This window comes from Jaculus jaculus, chromosome 3 (genome assembly GCF_020740685.1).
Source record: "Jaculus jaculus isolate mJacJac1 chromosome 3, mJacJac1.mat.Y.cur, whole genome shotgun sequence".
NCBI classification, from domain to species: domain Eukaryota; kingdom Metazoa; phylum Chordata; class Mammalia; order Rodentia; family Dipodidae; genus Jaculus; species Jaculus jaculus.
The window spans coordinates 4,225,562-4,250,194 of NC_059104.1; the positions used below are offsets into that span (position 1 = coordinate 4,225,562).

At 47.3% G+C, this 24,633-nt stretch overlaps 1 protein-coding gene across 4 annotated transcripts in view; it reads right to left on the minus strand.

Moving 5' to 3' along the window:
- Myo16 (myosin XVI) overlaps window positions 1-24,633 on the minus strand; it is a 524,203-nt gene that overhangs the window by 180,468 nt on the left and 319,102 nt on the right. For all 4 annotated transcript variants that reach the window (XM_004663404.3, XM_045145894.1, XM_045145893.1 and 1 more), the window contains exons 17-20: window positions 16,791-16,902; window positions 13,583-13,700; window positions 12,784-12,855; window positions 9,792-9,933 (exon numbers count right to left, since the gene is read on the minus strand). In XM_004663404.3, coding sequence (XP_004663461.2) covers window positions 9,792-9,933; window positions 12,784-12,855; window positions 13,583-13,700; window positions 16,791-16,902 — 444 coding nt within the window. The remainder of the gene's footprint in view (window positions 1-9,791; window positions 9,934-12,783; window positions 12,856-13,582; window positions 13,701-16,790; window positions 16,903-24,633) is intronic.

A 24,633-nucleotide genomic window follows, 5' to 3' on the forward strand; every position in this document is an offset into this window, starting at 1 on the left:
CCTATTGATTAATCCTCTATTAGATGTGTAGCTGGCAATGATTTTCACATATTCCTTATTTGATACATTAGAAGTGTGCTTTGCTATACAAATGACTTTCTTTAATTTTATGAAATCCCAATGGTTGATTAGTGGTTTTCCTGAGAAACTGGAGTTCTATTTAGAAAGTCATTGTCTATCTCTGTATGTGCAAGTGTTTTCTCTCTTATTTCCTCTAGAAGTTTCAGGTCTTATACTAAGGTTAAAATCCTTTGGAATCATGTAATAAATGAAGTAGTCATACCACACAGACACCTATTCCACCCCTCTTTTCCTACCACCCAGGGGCAAGAGTGGTTATAATCTGATATATATGTTTGAAAGGGAGAAAGAGGCGGCGGGGGGGAGGAAGGGAGGGAGAGAGAGAGTATGTTCATCAGGGGCTCCAGCCACTGCAAATGAACTCCAGATTCATGTACCCCCTTGCACATCTAGCTTATGTGGGTACTGGGGATTCGAATCAGGATCCTCTGACTTTGCAGGCAAGTGCCTTAACCACTAAGCCATCTCTCTAGCCCCTTTCAGTGTTCTTTTAGTACAAGTTCTAAAGACAACACCTGGTTTTCCTGTGTTTTCTGTTCAGAGACAGGGTCACCAAAAGCCAGATTGGAGCTTTCTGCTCTTTCTGGCCTGTTTGGTGTCATTACTTAGGCTGCTGTAATTGCCACTTGGCTCCAGTGACAGGCACAGAGAATTTAACCAGCACAGTCTTGGTTAACCCTGCCCCAAGCCAGGGCATAGAGGGCGGGAGGAGGCCTGTGTGTCCCCCAGGAGGGAGGAAAGGTGAGAAAAGATGGGCGGCACTACTGCGGGTTTTCTCCTCTACATCAATGCCAATGCTCGTGAGTGCCAGGAGGGGAAGACGCTGGGCTGTAATCAGCCTGACACATCATTCAATTACTCAGATGTCTTGTTGAAACTGTGTGGCTTTCCAAGAAACGTTTCAAAGAACAACATGGTCATCATGAACAACGGAAGAACCAGATTCTCAAATATAATATTCTCATAGATCTGATGAATCTATTCTTTTCCACTTCTCTAGACATGTAGTTAAGGCAAGTTGTGCAATTAATTACTGCAGGAAATTTTCATAGATAATATGATTGGACTGAAATCGACAGTTGTTTTGTCCATAGTGAATGGTGATTTTTACGGTGAGTGGCAGGTTTGCCTCCACTTTGCATTTGTGAGGAGGTATTGTGGTATTGTTTATTAGGATACACACGAGGCTTTGATAAAACCCTAAGACTCTTCACTGTTCTGCATTCCTCCATTTGAAAATAAAATGATCTTATAAAACAATGGAAAACAAACATAATTTCAGAGAAAAACTCTCTAGCTCTTCAGGAAACTAGTACACATGTCCATGCTTAAGTGAGGAAACGGAGCAGAAGGAGAATTACTTAGAAAATGGGTTTTATCTAAGATTTTTGCTAAGTTACAGAGTTTGGTTGTCATGGTAATAAGGAGACTTAGACAAGTTTATACAGAAATAAAAGTCTATCTACTATAGTCATAAAAATCAAATAATTTCATTATTTAATGGAAAATATTTTCAGTTTAGATGGAAAAAACATGGTGTGTGAGATTTACTTTACTGATAAACTGCTTGTTATTGTGCCACTGGAACAGTAAGACAAAATAATTAGAAATAAACAGAAAAGGAGGTATATAAAACTACAATGAACTCAAAAGTGCTCAGGGGTACTGTGGTGGTTTGATTCAGGTGCTCCCCATAAACTTATGTGTTCTGGATGCTAGGTTCTGCTGGTGGCAATTGGGAATTGGAGCCTCCTGAAGGCAGTGTATTCTTTGGGGAAGGCATATGGATATAATACCCAGCTTCCCTTTGCCAGTGTCTAAAAACTCTCCTGCTGCTACGGTTAAACTGATGTTGGCCAGGAGGTGATGTCCAGTCTCTGAAATATGAAAAGTAGATAAGTTTACAGAAAATATATGTGAATCAGAAAATGAAGAAATAAACCTCATTGTAGTAAATCTCCTTTCCAACTGCTTGAAGATCTTAGAGATATCTGACTGGTATTAAAGGAAAATATCTGCATCTAGAATAGCTGGTTTAGAGAGGGAAAGCATAAAGCTACCACAGGTATGCCTCAAGATAAATTGGGTAGCAGAGGACTATAAAAGAAGAACAATAAACTCTTATCACACTAAAAAACATAAATACAGGGTGAACTAGAATATGAAGACAAAACAGGGCTTACACTATAAATAATGAATGAATTATCATTAAAAATTCACATCAGAGCTGGAGAGATGGTTTAGCAGTTAAGGTGCTTGCCTGCGCTAAGGACCCATGTTCAACTCCCCAGATGCCACGCAAGCCAGAGGCACAAATGTGGAAGATCGCACATGCGCACAAGGTGACACATGCATCTGGAGTTTGACTGCAGTGACTGGAGGCCTTGGCATGCCCCCCACTCTCTCTCATAAAAACACACATCAGTACCAGCTCCTACACTGCAGTGACTGGAGGCCTTGGCATGCCCCCCACTCTCTCTCATAAAAACACACATCAGTACCAGCTCCTACATGAGCAGAAGGCAGAGTGACTGCTGTGATCACCTTTCAGAAGCAGCAGCACCAGGTCAGGCTTAGCTGCCCCGCAGAAAAGCTCTCCTCCTCCACTCTAAGCAAACACACCACATACTACCAAGTGTCCAGGGCTCCTATCTTCATGCTGGGAACAAAACAGAATCTACTACCATCAACGCAGTGTTAACACTGTCCCGGCAGTGCTAACCCATGTAATAAAATATGAAGAAAAAAAAAAGACACGAAGTAGGGGAAAGCCTTTATGATCACTTGTATCAGAAAATGCTACACTACTCCACGGGACGCTTCATAAGAAAAGTCAGCAGAATTGGTAGATGTGGGATCAGTCCCCAAAACTCATGACTCACCATTTCGGTGACTACATTGGAAGAGGACTGCCGCAGTAAACAAAACAGCACGGACCACGAAGTATCCAGAGAAGACAGAGGTAGTCGTGAAGCAAGATGATGTAAAAGAAACGCAGACATGATTAACAGACAAAGAATAGATAGACAAATGCTGCAATGTAGGTCATAAGTGTGGGAGAAATGAACAATTAGCCAAAATTTCCCCATATTAAGTTATAAATGTGCTTCTAATTAATATCCCAAAAGACTGGTATGAAAAGTCAAAATGATCATAGAATATGTAAAAATAATGATTCAGAGATCACCAAAACAGGTTAAAAATAAGAACTCATTTGAAAGAACTAAGTCATTAAAATATATTATTGATATCGTCTCACCCTCAGAACAAAGTAAGCAAACAATGTGTAGAGATCACTGAACGTGACTAAGATATGAAATCTAGTCAATTCCTCTCACACACAATAAGACTCTGATGTGTTGAAAAACCTAAGTATTTTAGTAAAAACGCAAAGTGTTAGATGACCCAGAGGTAACTCATGTTCCGGGTGGGAGTGTGCAAATGTCCACACATACTGCAGCATGTCATGCCATGCACAGCAATGCTGACTGCATGTGACAGACAGTGGATGTTCACAGGGCTCATACACACTATGTTCTCCTGTGTACCTTGTGACAAATACGCAGGCCAGGGGAATCTCTCTCTCTCTCTCTCTCTCTCTCTCTCTCTCTCTCGTGTGTGTGTGTGTGTGTGTGTGTCCACATATGAGGGCACAATGCTGGAAGTGTGGAAAGGCTTCAGTAGGTGAGAATACATCATGGTTTCCTATCAAGTGGAATAACTATAGCTGGGCATAGTGGTGAAAACCTTTAATCCCTGCACTTGGGAGACAGAGGTAGGAAGATTGCCATGAGTTCAAGGCCACCCTGAGACTACATAGTGAATTCTAGGTCAGTCTGGGCTAGAGCGAGACCCTACCTCAAAAAGGCAAAAAAAAAAAAAAAAGAATGGAATGATTTTTTATATGTTGATATGGTTAAATCTCAAGATTTATGTGGTATCAGCATGAAGAGCAAAAATATATATTGTAGTCTGATACAGTTAATATGAAAAAAACAAGTAGCTGGAGAAATTAAAAACATGTGGAGGAAGGACAGGAATGGCTCTCTGTAAGAAAACAAAAGGACACTATGCATCTAGTTCTAAGTGTCTGTTCTTTTTACCTTAATACAATTCTGAAGCCAAGACTGTGAAGTGTTGCAGTGTTAATTCTAGCTTCAGGTGAATGGAAGACCGCAACATCACACTCTGCTACTCTTGACTGTTAAATCTTTCCCAAGAGTGAATAAAAGATGGCATATAATAAGGAAAGATATTATGCATTAAATGGAAAAAGAAACGACTGATGAGTCTGCTTTCATTTTGTCACAAATGCACAGCAGGTAATCTATGATTTTATGAGGCATTCGAAAATTAGTAACATAAATCCATTTATTAAGAATTAAGTATTTTCATTATAATTAATAAGGCAATGTACAAGTTGTCTATTTTTAATCAACACTTACTTATGAAGTGATTCCTAGAATTTTAACATCTTATATTTCCTGTAATCTTTAAATTGTCCTATATATTCTGGCATATTCTTTTTGATTGGCCTGTCCTATGAGGGAGGTAAGAACTGTGGGGAAGGGGCATGAGCCAGGAACACAGAGAAAGAGCCAATGCTAAGCATCTTTGTGTTGAAGGGAGCCCCAAGAAGCAGCAGGCAGGAAACACCACTCTTCTTGCACTGGCCTGTTTCTCACGGAGCACAGCCGGAGGCAAGCTTGCAGGCTGGGGTGCACCAGCCCACTGAGCTTCCTGGATGCTTCAGGAAAATTCTAGCCTTGAACATTTCTGATTTTTGCTCAAATCCTGTGGGACACTGCTATGTTCTTCGTGCAGAGGACACCTGGACCCTTGCCTGGAGTCCTGAGAGGAGTGGACAGAGTATGTGAATGCAACACCAGGGGAGATGCTAGAGAGAGGACAAAGCAAGCCTTTGGGTTCATCAAGGGAAAGGGGCCAGTGGAAAAGGGGATGGAAGGGCCATGTCTCCAATGTCCACTCATCACGGCCAATTTTCTTTGAGTCAACTTCCAGGAAGCTACACATGGAACCCACCTTTGGTCTGAATCAGAAATCTGCTTATTCCTACAATGGCTATTGAGTACCTGTGGACAGCTCACCTGTGTTCAGGCCATGGGATAACCCAAAAGATGAACAAACATAACACATCTATTGCTTCTTAAAGACCAATTATCTGCTATCATTTACAATCATGTCTAATTGCTAAATAATATCACTTCAGTGTGAGCTGGTGTCCAGGTATGCAAGAAGTACAAGGGTCTTTTCTATATACCCGCTGGTCATCCACGTAGGCTCCATGCTTCCAACATAGAGAAACAAAGATTGAAATCCACCCGACAAGAGCCACAGAGCCTACATGTCTTCAGCGTCTGTGAGACTCTGAGTCCTTAGGTGCTCCTGGGGTCTTGGGCTTCCCTACACAAAGCAGCAGCCTGGCTATCTACCTTCCGCTCAGCCTCGGGGGACTGTACCCCGACAGAGGCAGAGAGGGAACCCAGACCAAGAAAGTCCATAGCTGTCCTTTCCTGGGAGCTCAACGAGCACTATGAGGCTCTACTCCTCTCACAAGGCCATGCGGGCATGGCTAATGTTAGCGCCTGGGGACCTGGTGGGTGAGTTATCCTTCATCTCTACTAGCTGAATCACTATTTTGATTCACTTCTGTGTTATCTCATCATCTTACCAATCAACTGATTAAGAAGCAAAAACGAAAATGGGTGCCACGAGGTTGTCTCCTCAAAAGCCTGAGAGGACAATGGCAAACTTGAAGTCTGCGTGTCTGGAGGTGGCCAGGCTGGCAGATAAGGTAAGAGGTAGACAGGGAGGGGCTGTCACTGTCAGCAGCTGGAGCAGTGAGGGAGATTAGCTGGTTTTTCTATCAGCTGTGTGAGGGGTGTTACGAGGGTGACCCTCAGTGTGAAGTTAGATAATGTATGATCTCTCTGAGTCATCATTAGATCTTTAGCAGGATGTCCTCAGAAGGTAATTTTTACAATATACTTTGACGACAGTAAAGTACACAAATATAAGGCTCTACCATGCTGTATATATTTTGGTGCTGTATTGTCATTATATCTTGCTTAGAACAAATCAGTTTAAACTAAGGCTAACACATCAAGTTTCAGCACATTCCACGTTGTGATACACCTTGACCCAGCCTGCAGTACCCAAGACCGAGTGTCACACAGACATCAAGGCCACAGAAGACAACAGCCCAGGAGATTCTGCATATTCATCTCAAAGATTCTGTCTTAGCCAGGCAGAAAAGGAGACAGTATCTCATCATATTAATTAACTAGTCATCAAGCACCACCTGTTGACCACCCAAGGTTTCACCGTCTATTTGGAATGGAGAGAGAAAGAAAATCAGTATGAGACGCACTCTTTGGCCCTGCACTCTTATTCCCATCCAGGAAATGACTCACTCACTCTAAAAACAGACACCTTGCCTGCTTTCATTTCATCTGTCTTACATTTTTCCTCTTTTGAAAATTTCACAAATAAACATTGTGTGCAAAATATGTCCACACTATCCATTTTGCAGTGCTTGCCAACTTTATCACCATGGGGGGTATCGTCTTTCTCAGACAACACAGACTGGTAAACAAGAGCCTCTTCTAAGCATGCCAACTTTTGAGACCTCCTTATCACTTGAAAAGTGAGTGTGGAAATCTGTAACTCATTAAGCTTTCTGTGAATTTCAAAGAGTTAGAAATACCGCAAATATAGCCTTTCCTTACATTATTTTAGGATTTAAATCCATGTTTGAGTGAGTCATGGGAAAAACAGGAGTTATGACTCAAAGAGTATATGATGTCTTAGAAATTAAGCTTATAATGCTCCCATTCACATCTACTTCTCGATGAATCTGTTCTTGTTCAGTTCTTATGAAAGAACTGGGGAAAAAAAGATCACATCTGACACAGTGGTAAAATACCCACTATATGGCAAATAACTATGTTTATTCTCCATTTGCATATGCATTTTGAGTTAGTGTAGTGTGTCTGTGCTTTGAGATTTGGTCAAAAAATTTGACCATATCTAAATACTTGACCATATCTAAATATTTCAAATGGAAATTTTCTTGAAGTTTCCATGTGTTAGTATAGTAAATCTCTGTGTTGATTAGCCACTAATGGACCACTATGCATTTCAAAACAGAGATTGCTAACACACTTATACAACGTTAACTTGGTAGACTATCATATTAGAATCAAACTGCAGGTAATCCTAATTCTCAAGATGTGATGGTTGATTCTGTCAGCTTCATTGAATAAGAAATGCCTAGAGCATTGGTGAGGAACATTTGTGGGTGTGTTTTGTGAGGGTATTTCTTTCCAGAAAGATCTATGACTGTGGGTTGCATCAATCCACAGGCTGAGGCCCCTAAACTGAACTAAAAGGGAAAAAGAAGCAAGCCATTTGAGTCTGGGCACGGCTCCTTCCTCTGGTTCATGGTCCACTGAGACGCGAGGGAGCTGACATGGCCAAACTGCCCCACTGCCATGCCTTCTCCACAATGACAGACTGTACCCCGAAGACCCCGAGCCAAGCTGAATCCCTCCTTTCTCCAGTTGCTTTTTGGGGGGATCAGTCACATTGGCAAACATGGAGGAGGTAACAGGAAATCAGAACACAGGCCAAAGACCTCCGCACGTAGGCAGCGGTGCTGAGCGCAGCTTGTACCACAGCCGCCCTGCATCAGACTGCTGGACACGGTCCTCATGTTGCTGAGATCAGACGTGCATTGTGCTAAGAACTGTAATATTTATTAGTACTCAAAATCTTCTGAACTGCCCTTGGGAGAAGTTTCCAGTGAATACATGTTTTCTAAGAAACTGCCAAAGGCAGCAAATGTCAGGGCTGTGACGAAGAAGCCCGAGAGAGGACAACAGACTCTGAGAGGGCCAGCGGGAGGCGAGCATACAAAGGCCCCGGGAGGCTCTGGAGGCAGTTGTGATTTCAAATGTCTGCTCAAGGTCATTATCAGTGACAAGAATAATAACAAAGTTTTCCACTGACGAGATGCCATGGAAATCTATAATTTTTAGATGATCAATAGCCCTGAAAAGCTACTGCTTAGAAGTGATTAGAGGGATGAGCCAAGTGATTACTGCAGAGGCTCTGTCAAATAACCCTGAAATAAGTCAAGGATCTTGAGGAAGACGAATGCACATCAGATTGCTTCTGAGACGCTTGTGTGGCTCACTAAGCAGCTCCATGGCTTTAGAGACTCTTAGGCTGCCTTGTTCCCAGAATCACAGAGCACGGAGCACAAAAGGCCACATACATGCCTTCATTCCAGACAGAATACATTTGCATAGCTACCCTTGAGAGCAACTGCGACTCATTCTTCTGTGTGGGAGGTTGGGAAGGTGGGGTGGGACGTGGGGCCCAGTGTCGGGGAACCTGGACGTGGGGCCCTGTGTCGGGGTACTTACCTCCTGTGCTCCTCTGGGCAGTGAGCAGCACAGGGCCGCGGGCCCAGTGTCGGGGAACCTACCTCCTGTGCTCCTCTGGGCGGTGAGCAGCACAGGGCCGCGGGCCAGTGTCGGGGAACCTACCTCCTGTGCTCCTCTGGGCGGTGAGCAGCACAGGGCCGCGGGCCAGTGTCGGGGAACCTACCTCCTGTGCTCCTCTGGGCAGTGAGCAGCACAGGGCCGCGGGCCAGTGTCGGGGAACCTACCTCCTGTGCTCCTCTGGGCGGTGAGCAGCACAGGACCGCGGGCCCAGTGTCGGGGAACCTACCTCCTGCGCTCCTCTGGGCGGTGAGCAGCACAGGGCCGCGGGCCCAGTGTCGGGGAACCTACCTCCTGTGCTCCTCTGGGCGGTGAGCAGCACAGGGCCGCGGGCCAGTGTCGGGGAACCTACCCCCTGTGCTCCTCTGGGCGGTGAGCAGCACAGGACCGCGGGCCAGTGTCGGGGAACCTACCTCCTGTGCTCCTCTGGGCAGTGAGCAGCACAGGGCCGCGGGCCAGTGTCGGGGAACCTACCTCCTGTGCTCCTCTGGGCGGTGAGCAGCACAGGACCGCGGGCCAGTGTCGGGGAACCTACCTCCTGTGCTCCTCTGGGCGGTGAGCAGCACAGGACCGCGGGCCAGTGTCGGGGAACCTACCTCCTGTGCTCCTCTGGGCGGTGAGCAGCACAGTGTCGGGGAACCTACCTCCTGTGCTCCTCTGGGCGGTGAGCAGCACAGGACCGCGGGCCAGTGTCGGGGAACCTACCTCCTGTGCTCCTCTGGGCGGTGAGCAGCACAGTGTCGGGGAACCTACCTCCTGTGCTCCTCTGGGCAGTGAGCAGCACAGGACCGCGGGCCAGTGTCGGGGAACCTACCTCCTGTGCTCCTCTGGGCGGTGAGCAGCACAGGGCCGCGGGCCAGTGTCGGGGAACCTACCTCCTGTGCTCCTCTGGGCGGTGAGCAGCACAGGGCCGCGGGCCAGTGTCGGGGAACCTACCCCCTGTGCTCCTCTGGGCGGTGAGCAGCACAGGGCCGCGGGCCAGTGTCGGGGAACCTACCTCCTGTGCTCCTCTGGGCGGTGAGCAGCACAGGGCCGCGGGCCAGTGTCGGGGAACCTACCTCCTGTGCTCCTCTGGGCGGTGAGCAGCACAGGGCCGCGGGCCCAGTGTCGGGGAACCTACCTCCTGTGCTCCTCTGGGCGGTGAGCAGCACAGGGCCGCGGGCCCAGTGTCGGGGAACCTACCTCCTGTGCTCCTCTTGACTCTGGAGGCAGAAATTCACGGCATTCACTAAAAAGCCAAACAAGCGACTGTACAGTGACTTCGCCAAGAGGTCGCGGAAAAAGTCAGCAATCTGCACAGTATGTCGACGTATTATCACGTCTCCTAGAAGAGGGGGCAGAAGGACAAGGATTCCCTCATTGAGATGCCAAGGAAGCTATATACATCCTGTCTATTCTCTGCAGCATGCACATATATCAAAAATAAGAAAATGACACCTCTGCCTTGTCGATAATGATGATCTGTCAGTTATCATATAAGAGATCTGCCTAAGCTGAGCGTCTCAGAGTGCTTTGTGCTCTCACTAGTAACAAATGCTGACCAAGTATTGACTGCAGCTTTTGACCTTTTGGTAACTGCGTGATTTGCTCTCAGTTGGGGAACCAGCTTTTCACCAGGTACTTTGAGCAAGTTCTCTAGTACCAAGTCCCTGCACTGGACGTGGCATTTGGTGTTTGGAAGCCTACCCACCTGGAAAGGTATTTTATACATTTTTATCAAAATCAGCCAAAATGTGCATGTGGCGTGTGGGGACAAGACTAGGCTTTCAGGTAGGATTTCTATTCTGGAAAAGATGATGGCTGTCCTGAGACTGATTTTCAGCGAGGAAGACAGCAGCGCAGGGACCTAGAGGAGAAAGCGCGAAGGTGACCGGAGCAAGCCCTCACTGGGCTCCTGCTGGCAAAGAGTGGGCAAGTGGGCAGCACAATGTCTGCTGTGACCTTCTCCGGCTTGACTGACAGGGAATCTCCAAGTGAGCAGGTGTCAGTAGCTGACGATGATGGTCAATCAGCCGGAGGGACAGGAAAGGGAGAGGCGCTGCTCTGAGCAAAATGAAGCCCTGTCCCCTTGGCTGTGCTCAGAGAACTCCAAGGTCAAGGCCTGACGGAGCTCCTTGGCAGGAACAGCTGGCACTCTGGGCCTGTTTCCTCCTTACGAGACTCAGGCGGAACCGGCTCACAAGTCTCAGGCCCCAGAAACCGTACACAAGTGCTGGGCCAGCACTGCCTGCCCGCCATGCTGCCTGCCAGTCACCCGGCGAGCCCCGAGACCCGCGCTGCGCAGGCTTTCCCGCGACGCAGCTTCCTCTGCGTGCCCGTGCCTGAGTCGCCCTCACCCCTGCTTTCTGGAAGCACCCCTGTAAACTCATTGACCCACAGAACTGCACTGTGGTTGAATCAAAAGTTGAGGTCTGTCATCTGTCACCTAGCTGAGGTTAGGGGACATCTGTTTGCGGCTCCTCAGGGAAAAGGTGACCAAGGAGAAGCAGGGGTGGCCACCTTAGGGCGTAGAATCACCGGGGTTACTGGTGTCCACGTGGCTGAGGAGCTCTGCATGGCCGCGTGGCAGGCAGAGGGACCTGCACTGGTTGGCACCTACAGGGACAAGCAGTTATGGATTCGTGCTCCTAGGGAAGGACAGGGCAGAGTCATGCATCTGAGAATACCAGGGTGTTTGGTACGGTGCGGTGCAGGAGTGTGGTGGAGGAGAGGCTGGGGTGCTGAGGGTGTAACTCTGAGGCCATCTACAGTGACGAGCTACACCTGAGAATGTTGGGTGTCGGAGGAAGACTGCTACCTACAGGAGAAAAGTACATTTACATTTCTTAGTGACTGTTGAGAGGGGGACATAGGAAACATTAGTGGAGAACTGGAGAAGTGGCTCAGCAGTTAAAAGGTGCCTGCTTGCAAGCCTTACTGCCCCGGTTCGATTCCCCAGTGCCACTGTAAAGCCAGATGCACAAAGTGGCATATGAATTTGTTTGTTGGGTGGCAGGAGGCCCTGATGTGCACATACACTCATTTCATCTCTCTTTTCCAAATATGTAACTCAAAACATTTTAGCCACGCGTGGTGGCGCATGTCTTTAATCCCAGCACTTGGGAGGCAAAGTAGGAGGATCACTGTGAGTTCGAGGCCACCCTGAGGCTACATAGTGAATTCCAGGTCAGCCTGGGCTAGAGTGAGACCCTACCTCGAAAAACAAAACAAAAACATTTTAAAGAACATTAATGGAGGCTCCTGCTGTGATCCAGTAAAGGAGTCAAAGAAGACATTGAGGAGACCTGCTTCTGGGACAAGCTGGCAGGTGTCTGACGTACTCCATGAAGAAGGAAGAGGGAAGCAAGGTTGGGCATGCATGGTGAGCCGCTGAGCGGGTAACAAGGAAACATTAAGTTCACGCACGTGGTGACAGGATCGTGAGGGTACCCGAGGCAAAGCGCATGGCAGTAACCCGCTCATAACCACTTCAAGTGAGGCCCCCGGAGGGGCAGAAAGGCTGGTGATGACTCAGAGGACAAGGGTCCAGGTGGAAAGGCCTCACAGCTGCAGTAAGAAGGAAGTCCACGGGACTGTGCCCACCCAGGGGAGCCAGTCTCTATGCCCACTGAGCAGGGACGCAGCCAGCACAGCTGGTAAGTGTGTTTCTGGGAGTAGGGAAGTAGTCTCGTGCCACACTTGCCACTTGCCCGGGTTTGGTATGACAGTGATTAAACTCTGTGCATCTGTCTTTTCTCTTCTGTGCAAACGTTTAGTCATGCCCACCTCGTGACCATTTCTGAGATCAAAAAATGACAACGCTCAGAGTAGGTGGCACCATGTCCCCTGCACACAAACATCTAGTAAATGACAGCCCTGATCATGAGCAGCAAGGCAGAGGGAGAAGGTTATGTCCCTACACAAAAGGTCCAAGCTTTATGGGAATAAATCCTCTTGGATTGATGGCTCCGTTTTACTAAACTGACAGATTAGTTAGGAAGGTTCACTAGGTAATTGAGTCGGTCTCCCAGGAGCAGCTGAGTGCACCATACCGATCATCTGGTGACCTAACAAGCTCTTAATACTTTCTCACTTGGCACCCAAGTGGGGATGGGCAAATTTTTATATAACTTCCTTCTCTAAAAGAAGATCATGAGTTGTGCAAAGATGAAAACCAGGTTCTAGAAACGTTTACCTTTAAAATACTGGATGTCTGTTGTTAAGGCTGATGCCAGCTCGTCTGTGGGGACTTGCAACATGCCGGCCACTGCAGGACATAAGCATGAAGTTAGGCAGTCATGCTGGGAGCAACGTGTGCTGTCTGTCATGTGCAAGTTCTGGGTGGACAAATTAGGACTTGTGGGCATCAGAGAAACTTTCATCTCTGATTGTTAAGATTCACCTGGAGAAACATCTGGAATCATGGATCACTGGTAAGCTCTTGTGGCTCTCTGGATTAAATCATAGCAGGTGTTGGCCATCAGACTCACAGATGGCACTGAATTATTTTTCCCCAAAATTCCTTTTCAAGTTACTGTGTCATAGGTAAAAATGGGCTGTTAATAAACAAGATATGGTATGAAGGTATTTCATGTGACTAGCAAGGTAATATCAAAGACAGAAGAGGTCTTTGGCAAGATCTCTGAAGGGAAGTAATTATTTCTCTTTATAATGTTTAGCTAATAACATGGCCCCCACATGTACTAGGAGCCAGGGGCTGGAGTAGGGGCATATTTAGAATGATAAAGAGTGAACTCCAGTATGTATTGAAGAAACAGTCTTGGTAATGGTGGGCAGCTGAGAACCCGTGGCGTCGTGCCTTGTCACCCCAGAGCCTTTTAAAAGTGAGGAACAGTAGTCCTCCCCTCCCCCTCTGATGTCAGCTCCAGAGGAAGCTTTGCTGCAGCTGGCTTTGCGTACTGCGTCTCCATCTACTGGACGATCCACGAAGCTGCATGACTGTGAGGCTGGTGTGGCGATGATGCTGCACTGACCTTGCTCCAGAAGCTGGAGGTCAGAAATGAAGGCCGAGTCAGCCCCGGTCAAGGCAGTAAACTGGATGTCTCCGATGTGCAATACTGCTGCTAGAATGACAAACAGGTTCTCCACCTCCTATGAACAGAGAAAGCAGATTGGTCTGCTCAGAAAAAGAAAAAGAAAAGATGGAATGGCAAGTCCTCAGCAAGCCTACAAGTGGGATACAAAAGTGCTGTGAAGCCAGGCCGTGGAGCTGTGACTTTCCCACATTACCAGCAAGGTCACCCTCACACGAAGTCCTAAGGTGAAGGGTCCCACAAAGGAAGCGAAGGATTCTAGACAACTACTGGAGAAGAAAGGAGGGTTTTCATTCCACACTCCTGCCAGGTGTCCCTTCCTGATCAGGTATCATCGCTCTTGCTCAGGCTGAGTAGACTGGGCTGCAGAGAGAAGTGGCCAGACTCCAGCGCTGGGCCTATTCTCTCACGAGCCCACATCCTGCTGCCCAAGCCCTGTGAAGTGAGGAGATAAACCTGTGCAGCAGCTGTAAACCGATCGACCCATGGCTGCAGGCTGAGAAGCAAGGGCTGATGGCCTCCCAAGGAGTGTTTGGAAAAGTCAGGGAACATCCTGTGTTGGCCAGACTGACCCTTAAACCCAAGATGTAGGAAGGAGGAGCATGTCTGCCTTAGAAGGGAGTCTGGGGACCTGGAACTGCAAAAGGAGAAGTTTGGCCTGAAGCTGGGTTTGGGACAATCTTTTTATAGGAAGAATGAAAAATCAAGAAGCAACGGTTAAACTCACTTCTCTGGACTACCAAATATTTAGCCTGATGTCGTCAGCACTGAGATACCTTGAACTTGTGGACAGCATGTGACCTAACATTTTAAGTCCTTCCACCTGTAACAGGGGCGTAAAAGTGCCTGCCACACCTAAGTGGCTGGTGTTCTGAAAACACACTCATCCTGTTTACAGACACACAGTGACACCCATTTTGTGGGACTCCTGACTAGATACCCTGTTTTCATCACATAATCAAGGCGTGATTGTCAAATAGTCTGAAGAGGAGGAGCTAAGTGGCTTCCAGGTCTAGGGTTCCACACTGTCAGCTAGTGTTTCAACCTCACTGGCTCTTCTTTGACGGAGCAGCCTCTCCAGCTTCTCGGACTTCAAGGCACATTTTCTTCCCTTTAAATAAATCACGCGCTTACATTTTCTCGTGCCTACAAGGTAAACACCAGTGGAAACCAAGCAAGAGGATGTGTGCTGCCCTGCGGTGTATTAGAGTTTTGTGATGGCAAGAGAGCTGCAAAAACTACCCACAGCCCACCCTGCATCTTGGTAAATTATGATGGGAAAAACGCCCGCTCAGGCACAGGGAGGCTGTGATCCTGTGACATAGTGCGTTCTATGACGGAGAGAAAAGCACAGCCCTCGGGGCAGGGAGGCTGAGATTTTGTTTGTATCTGCAATGTGCAGTGAGCCCCTTCCTTGCTTGCTGGCCTGGCTCTGGTGCTGAGGAGAGAAGGCTGGGCTAGAGGCCTCTTTGTGATCCTCCCAGGACCACTTGCATGTTTTGATCTTAAGGGCCTTGCCATCCTTGAGAAACACCTTCCTTTGAATCACAATGGACTTGGGTTCTCTCTCCTAAGTGGGATAATTTTTCCCTTCAAGTCACTTTAAAGGCTCAAGATGAAGCAATGGATGCCATGCCTTTTGTTAAAATGCACCTATGTCTTTTACCAAAAAGGTTATTAGACTCGGTCAGCTACCTCAGCCATCAGGAATATTTTTGCTTGCCCTGACTTTGAGGATCAATCATAGATTTTCAAAGTCCTGTTTTCAAGCAACTGGTATTTTGGTAAAATGGTTTCCTGTCCCTGTCTGTGTTCCTGCTTCCTGTGAGGATCCTGGAAGCTTCAGACATAAAGGGAGGCAGAAAATAAAAACAGAATCATACCACGGAACCAAGTGTAATGTGGATGGCAGACAGTAAAAGACAGAAACACTAAGACTGAATAATTGGCCCAAAAAGGACAAGACAGCAGCAGACTCGATCCCTCGGAGACTCAGATGCTGAAAGGACTGGGGGTGGGACCAAGGAAAATGCCACAGGGAATCCTTCCAGGGTTAGCAATTCCTAGCTCTTGTGTGCACATCTCTCTCTCCCTCTTCCCCTCCTTCCCTCTCTCTCTTCCTCCCTCTCTCCCTCCTTCCCTCCATCACTCTCCCTCCCTTCCTCCTCTTTCCTTCCTCACTCTTTTTTTCCTCCCCTCCCTCCCCATCTTCCTGTTAGGCAGAGCTGTAGGCAGAGGCAGTATAACAGCTCCAGCAGTCAATGCACTGTCTTCAGAAATCAAAGAAACATCAACACGGGACTAAGTGTGGACTCAGAAACTGCTGGCATATTAAGGTCCCCAAATGATCTTTTGCTAACTGTTTCTGAGGACTTGGCCAGAACCCCAAGTACTGACATAATGGCAGGCCAGAGATAAGATGAGAGAGAAACAGAGAGGGCTTCTCAGAGCCCACTCACCAAGCACCAAGGCTGTGACCACTGCAGGCCTGACTCATTAGGCCAGCGCTATCCAGACCAGTGACCACGGACCACATGTCTGTTTAAATTTAACTAAAAGGAACATGGAAATGCATTTCTGTAGCTTCCTTAGCCCTGTGTGATGTGCCCAGCAGCCAGACAGGGCTAGTGGTCCCTGGTACATGGCTCAGGTAAGGGGACCGCCACTAGCACAGAGATGCGTGTGGTCTAGAACGTTCCAATGACGTTTTCAGTTTCCCGGAGAAGATGTTTCAATACAGGGATTACACTGATTTTCAAGGTGATTCTTAACAGAAAACGGTTACTTTGAGCTGCCCAGGTTTCCCTTGTTGACCAGTAGTGATCTGGCCTGCTCTGGATGCACATGCACATCTCCCTTAGGAATGGCCTGCACCCCCATCCTGGAGGCCGAGCTCTCTTCCTGTGTGTTTACCCACCACGCTGTGCCCTTGGCTCCTGTTTTGGCCTCCAGTCCTGCTTCTTTGTCTCCCACTCACCCAGCCTGGAAGTTGGCTCTGGGAGGCAGGGAGAGCAGTCTACTACTGTATCGTCAAGGTTGACAATAATACCTGGGCTCTGCGAGGCTTCTGGAAATGGAACGTGATGAGTAACTTTTATGAACGGCGCAAGGCTGGTTTTCTTAGTGAAACATTGACAACAGGACTCACCACGTTGCTGAAGCCAATTGCACTCAGAGCTTGTTTCAAAGTTGTGAATCTCTCCCTGTTCAGAGAACGCTCTGCTGTGGATATGTCTTGCTGCATGCACTGCTTCAAATACCTGTTAGAAAAAATATATCATATTTTAGCTTGGCTTGGCTTCAACGTCAGCTCACCCATATCTGGCCCCCGCCATAGTGGACAGCACGTGGACACTGTGTGCCCGAGTGTTTACAAAGCTTCTGGTACCTAGCAGCACGGCATGTCTCAGGAGCGGGAACAGCTCTTGCTGTACCAGAACGCAGTCACCCTGCTGGACAGGAGCTCACCTTAGCTGCACCCGTCCTCATGGCAGCACAAGGTCCCAAGCATGCTACATGCTTCATTCAGCAGCGGACTGTCACAGGCACTGTAATTAATGTTTGCAGCGAAGACGCCTAACATCGTAATTATCTCCCTTCTCACTATCGTTTACTTTGATGTTTTCTCACTAACTCGGTGATTTACTCCTTTCACTCAACAAGCCTGCAGAAAATGACTGCCAGATGTAGCTGCACCAGCAAGCTGCAGACATAAAGACAAAGGTCTCCTCCTGGGGATCTTAGCAACCACAAATGACATAACTGGGGCAGAGACAAGAAGAGCTAGCTACAGACAGCATGGACGGAGAGCAACAGGGATGGTGCAGAGTGTAAGATGCGTGTGTATAGACAGTCATCAAGAGGTAGGGAGGGGGGCTGGTGACATGGCTCAGTGGTAAAGGCGCTTGCCTGTAAAGCCTAATGACCCAGGTTCGATTCCCCAGTACCTGCATTAAAGCCAAATGCACAGTGGCACATGCATCTGGCATTCATATGCATGGGCTGGAGGCCCTGGTGTGCCCATTCTCCCTGTCTATCTCCTCTCTATTTCTCTCTGCTTACAAATAAATAAATAAACAAATATTTTTTAGAAAAGAGTTGAGGAGGAAGAATTATCAGGTGCAGGAGCAAGGGTCTGTTCTGAGAGCCGGTGTGTGAGAATGAGTGAACCCTTGGCTGTAAGCGGGATCTAACTCGCTGGAATGTGTAGCAACAGGCATAGTGGCCCACGGAGCTGGTCACACACGGCGTGAATGAGGAGCACACAATGGAGCAAGACAGGCATCCAAGGTAAGAAAAGCAAAGGTTGCTGAGATTGAAGCAGCCAGGGCTCTGAACAGTAATGGTGTTTGAACGTAAAATATGGCTCATGGACTCGTGTGTTTGAGCACTTGGTCTCCGGGTGTTTGGGAAGGTTATGGGACCTTTAGGAAGTGGATCCTTGCTGGAAGAAGTGTGTGACCTGGGCCAGGCCTTGAGGTACCTGAGCCCAGGCTTGCTTTCTGTTCTCCACCCCTACCCCTCTCTCTCCTTCCTCCCCACGGATGTGATAGTGTAGCATGGTCCTCCTGTTCCCACTGTGCTATCACTACCAGGATGGACCCTTCCTTATGAACTGTAAGCCTAACTAAAATCTTTCCTTCCATTTAGACTCAGCAATGAAAAACTGAGTGACACATGAAAATGCCAATGAGATTGGGGTTCTGCTGATGTAATGGTGGGACACTGGTTTCTTATTCTCCCTTGTTCCATTTCCCTCTTGCTGACGTGATGATGGGACACTGGCCTCTTGTTCTCCCTCATTCCATTTCCCTCCTGCTGACTTGATGATGGGACACTGCCTTCTTGTTCTCCCTCGTTACATTTCCCTCCTGCTGACTTGATGATGGGACACTGGCCTCTTGTTCTCCCTCGTTCCATTTCCCTCCTGCTGACAAGATGGTGGGACACTGGCTTCTTGTTCTCCCTCGTTCCATTTCCCTCCTGCTGACGAGATGGTGGGATACTGGCCTCTTGTTCTCCCTTGTTCCATTTCCCTCCTGTGGACAAGATGGTGGGACACTGGCTTCTTGTTCTCCCTTGTTCCATTTCCCTCCTGCTGATGAGATGGTGGGACATTGGCTTCTTGTTCTCCCTCATTCCATTTCCCTCCTGCAGATGAGATGGTGGGACACTGGCTTCTTGTTCTCCCTCGTTCCATTTCCCTCCTGCTGACGAGATGGTGGGACATTGGCTTCTTGTTCTCCCTCATTCCATTTCCCTCCTGCGGATGAGATGGTGGGACACTGGCCTCTTGTTCTCCCTCGTTCCATTTCCCTCCTGCTGACGTGATGGTGGGACACTGGCTTCTTGTTCTCCCTCGTGTCATTTCCCTCCTGCTGACGAGATGGTGGGACACTGGCTTCTTGTTCTCCCTCATTCCATTTCTCTCCTGCAGACGAGATGGTGGGACACTGGCTTCTTGTTCTCCCTCATTCCATTTCTCTCCTGCAGACGAGATGGTGGGACACTGGCTTCTTGTTCTCCCTCGTTCCATTTCTCTCCTGCTGACGAGACGGTGGGACACTGGCTTCTTGTTCTCCCTTGTTCCATTTCCCTCCTGCTGACATGATGGTGAGACACTGGCTTCTTGTTCTCCCTCGTTCCATTTCCCTCCTGCTGACATGATGATGGGACACTGGCTTCTTCTCTCTCATTCCATTTCCCTCCTGCTGACGTGATGGTGGGACACTGGCTTCTTGTTCTCCCTCGTGTCATTTCCCTCCTGCTGACGAGATGGTGGGACACTGGCTTCTTGTTCTCCCTCGTTCCATTTCCCTCCTGCTGACGAGATGGTGGGACACTGGCCTCTTGTTCTCCCTTGTTCCATTTCCCTCCTGCTGACGAGATGGTGGGACACTGGCTTCTTGTTCTCCCTCATTCCATTTCCCCCCTGCGGACGAGATGGTGGGACACTGGCTTCTTGTTCTCCCTCATTCCATTTCCCTCCTGTGGACAAGATGGTGGGACACTGGCTTCTTGTTCTCCCTTGTTCCATTTTCCTCCTGCTGATGAGATGGTGGGACACTGGCTTCTTGTTCTCCCTCATTCCATTTCCCCCCTGCGGACGAGATGGTGGGACACTGGCTTCTTATTCTCCCTCGTTCCATTTCTCTCCTGCTGACGAGACGGTGGGACACTGGCTTCTTGTTCTCCCTCATTCCATTTCCTTCCTGCTGATGAGATGGTGGGACATTGGCTTCTTGTTCTCCCTCATTCCATTTCCCTCCTGCTGACGTGATGGTGGGACACTGGCCTCTTGTTCTCCCTCGTTTCATTTCCTCCTGCTGACATGATGGTGAGACACTGGCTTCTTGTTCTCCCTCGTGTCATTTCCCTCCTGCTGACAAGATGGTGGGACACTGGCTTCTTGTTCTCCCTCGTGTCATTTCCCTCCTGCTGACAAGATGGTGGGACACTGGCTTCTTGTTCTCCCTCGTTCTATTTCCCTCCTACTGACATGATGATGGGACAATGGCCTCTTGTTCTCTCTCGTTCCATTTCCCTCCTGCTGACATGATGATGGGACACTGGCTTCCTGTTTCTGCCATGATGGATTCTATCCTTGGTGACAGTGAGATTCATTAAACCCTTTTCCTTCTGTAAGCTGCTTTTGGCTGGGTATTTTGCTCAGCAATGAGAAAGTAACTTATATAACTGACATTATCTCATGAAAGAGTTACCGGTTTGTTCTGGAGGTGAAAGAGTTAGAGCATTCTGGGTTTCTAGCAGATGACTTCAGGGATGAAGAGTTGACTAATGGAACAAATGGCCCAGGGGCAGAGCCACAGTGGTGAAGACAAAGAGGGGAGAGGGAGGAGGGGCACATGGACAGCACAGGAGGGAAGAGAAGGGCTAACGATGCTTTCAAGTGTCAGCCTGTAGAAACTGGGTAGGCAGGGGTCCATGAAACCAGGGAGCACCCTCAGGATGCATGGAGTAGGGTGTCTTTTGACAGAGAAGCTTTGTAATTATCACTCATGTCCAACTTAAACTTCTTGTTAAGTTCAGTTGGGTACGTCTAACTTGTGATCCCTGGATTAATAAGGCACAACACATTTGGGAAGACAATGTCATGTCACAATGTTCAGAGGTCAGAGACTCCTAGACTCACAGTCCACCAAATAAGAGACATAAGTGCCTGGAGCTCAATAAAGGAAATCTGGGTATTGTTCTAAAACCCAAGAATTGTGTGAGCAAATGAGCTTATGAAAGTGTGACTTTGGCATTTTAGAGCTGTTTGTTATTTATAGTGACAGAAAACATACAAGACTTGAAGGCAGAAGAGGAACTATTAGGGAATAGGAATGAAAAGTGACAGTAACAGGATTAATATGATCAAAATGCATTATATAAATAAATAAAACTGACACACACACACACACACACACACACACACATAATATCATCTGGAAAGACCTAATTGAATTCTTAAAGAGTAAATTTAGGACTTGTAGGACTGGGGTAGGAAACACAAAGAAATTAGTTAAGAACCATCAAAGTGAAACAGGAACACTTCTGGAGACTGATTGACTAGGCAAGAAGAGTTCACAGAGGCCTGCCTTTGACAGAAGACAGAGTGAATGCAGGTGGGGCGGTGAGGGTATGTGGGAGGATGTGGTCTCTATCCTCAGGCTTGGCTTTGAACATACAGAAGAGGCAGGCTGGGCTGGGGCGGGAGCCACTCCCTTGTGTTCTGATACAGCAGTACAGGAAGGCTGGAGGAGACACTAGAAGGGGGGCAGGCACTGAAGTGAGCATCTGCTGAGGGAGGAGGGCAGGCCAAGCCCTGTGCCCAGCGCTTCCCCCACAGAAAGCATGCTGCCTTTTACATGTGCCAGGTCAAAGGGTAAAGACAGATCCTAAGGCCTGCAGCAGATCACTGTGCCACTGAGGTATGACTGTTTTCCCATCAGAGGTTTGCTATTTTTTGTTGTTGTTGTTGTTGGGGCTGCCTTGAAAAAGGTCCTAGGACAGTAGGGTGTGCAGAGGGAGAGGAGGCTGAGGAAGCTAGGCTGTAGGTATTTGGTGAGGAAACAGTCCTTGTGGTCTCATTCTCTAGAGTGTTTCCAGCATGTGATATAGGATGGGGACAGGCAGTTTGAAAGAGAAGGCAATGGTTGACATTGTCCTCCATGATGACAGCATCACATGTTACCCCAAAATTCGTGGTTTTCTCCTTAATAAAGTTAATAATTCATAACTGATCTTTCTTGAATCTGTCTTCATCAATTAATTTTAAATGTAGGACAAAACCCAAAACTTGGGGTTCATATACCAGGGGATCCCCCGGAACTCCAAAAACTATCATATTTGGTGACTGTAAAGGGACTATATACTAAGGGAAAGTTATGAAATTATGTTTAGTTTTTGCTCTTTTTGCTGAGCCAAACTTCATAATTAAATAACAAAAAGGGTGGAGGTTTCCTGTGTTTCAAATGCTGATTGAAAGCCAACCAGCCCCAGGCTAAAATGACCAGTCTGCAGCAGCTGGAATCAACTGGTGTCTCTACACCAATTCATATGCTAATTTACCTGGTAAATTCTTGGTCCCTTCTCTTTACACTCTCTGAGCTACAACTTTGTTGCCATCAAAATCTAAAACTGAGCCGGGCGTGGTGGCGCACGCCTTTAATCCCAGCACTTGGGAGGCAGAGGTAAGAGGATCGCCATGAGTTCGAGGCCACCCTGAGACTCCATAGTGAATTCCAGGTCAGCCTGGGATAGAGTGAGACCCTACCTTGAAAAAGAAAAAAAAACAAAACAAAACAAAACAAAATCTAAAACTGGTACCTCCATTTTGTAAGAATAAATCTAGGTTTATGTCTTCTCTTTTCTCTAGGTATTTAAGAATTAAATCTTCATTTATATATTTTTTATTTTAATCTATCTTTATACTTTTATGCTGGTTTACAAGAAATGTTTCATGTTATTCTGCCATGTCTAAATATGAGCCTTAGATCATGCCTCAGTATTGAGAAATGAAATTTTAAAATTTTATTTATTTATTTATTTTATTGGGGTGGGGAATGGGTGCACCAGGGCCTTCAGCCACTGCGAGCAAGCTCCAGACACGTGCACCATCTTGTGCATCTGGCTTACATGAGTCCTGGGGAATTGAACCTATGTCCTTTAGCTTTACAGGCAAGCACCTTAACCACGAAGCCCTATCTCCAGCCCTAGAAATAAAAGTATTTTAATCTAGAAGTTCTAAATATTTAAGATTTGATCTGGATGCAGCGGAGCTAACCATCAACCCCAGAACCGCAATGCTCACCTTCAATCCCCACACCAGGCTGTGCCACAGCTTGCCATTAAGCCCAGCACCTGGCATGGCAATGCAAGCCTCTAATTCTAGGACACAGGTATGGCAGAGCTCACCGTTGATTGCAGCCCCGAGGTGTGGTGGAGCTGACCATGGAGCCCAGCACTCAGGTGTAGCTGACAATGCCATCAATCTCATGCTTGTTGCAGTCAGATTCACACTGCTAGCAGAAAACATCTGACCAAGAGCAGCTTGCTGGGGTAAAGGTTTAGTTTGGGGCTGGAGAGATGGCTCAGCAGTTAAGGCATTTGGCTGCAAAGCCAAAGGATCCCGGTTCAATTCTCCAGGATACACGTAAGCCAGATGCACAAGGGCACATGCATCTGGAGTTCATTTGCAGGAGCTGGAGGCCCTGGTGCTCCCATTCTTGCTCGCTCTCTCCCTCTCTCTCTCTTTCTCTCTCTGTCTGAAATGAATAAATTTTTTTTAAAAACAAGTATTCTAGGGCTGGAGAGATGACTTAGCGGTAAGCACTTGCCTGTGAAACCTATGGATCCCGGTTCGAGGCTCAATTACCTAGGACCCACATTAGCCAGATGCACAAGGGGGCGCACATGTCTGGAGTTTGTTGGCAGTGGCTGGAGGCCGTGGCACACCATTCTTTCTTTCTCTGCCTCTTTCTCTCTCTGTCACTCTCAAATAAATAAAGAAAAAATAAACAAAATTTTTTTTTGAAAAAACAAGCATTCTAATAAGGTTTATTATGGCTTATAGACTCAAAGGGCAGCTCCATGATATCAGGAGAAAATGATAACATGAGCTCCTGTCCTGGCCATCATCAGATGGACAACAGGAGAGTGTGCCAAACACCCGAAGATGTCTGTAACACCCTCAGGCCTGCCCACAATAACACACTGACTCCAGGAGGGTTGAATTCCCAAACTGCCAACAGCTGGGTACGTACTCAGAACACCTAAGTTTACAGGGGACAGCTGGGGATGGCAGAGCTCATCTTTAATCCCAGCACACAGGCACAGTGGCAACACATGGATTTACTCCCAACAAGACTTGTTCTCAAACCGACAAGTAATATCACTTTCATGTATAAGATAGCAAATTATTTTAAATCAAGTCTGGTTGTCAGTTTTCCTAGATCTCATTTAAAGTATAGAGACTTTTGGTGACAAATAGTAAGGACAGTCTGAATTTTTCTGCCAAGGATGGTTAACTCTTTGGGACTATATTAATTACTTCTCTGTCAACTGGTAATAAGACAAATCAGGTGTTGTTTGACTTAATAGTCCTATAAAATGGTTAATCCGGTTCAGTGGAAGATTAAATGAGACTGTTAAAGGATAAACTGAGAGGAAGCTTGCAGTGATGGATATGCAGAATGTGCTGGAGTGGCACTGAAGACTGCAGTGTCAGTGGAGGTGTGAGCCACTGTGAGACGTTGTCGGGAGCCATAGCGCAAAAGCCTCTCCATGTTGCCTGGGCCTGCTCATAAGTCCAGCTTTCTGTTAGGTACTTCTGGAACGTCGGTCAGCAGACTGCTTACAGAATCTTATCTTTTGCAAAAGGCCAGTTTATGGTCAGGATGTGAAGCCTGGTGCAGTCAGGATGTTAAGCCATTGAGGCAAGATTAGATGAACACCTGATTATATCCTCTCTAGGCTTCCTGACAATT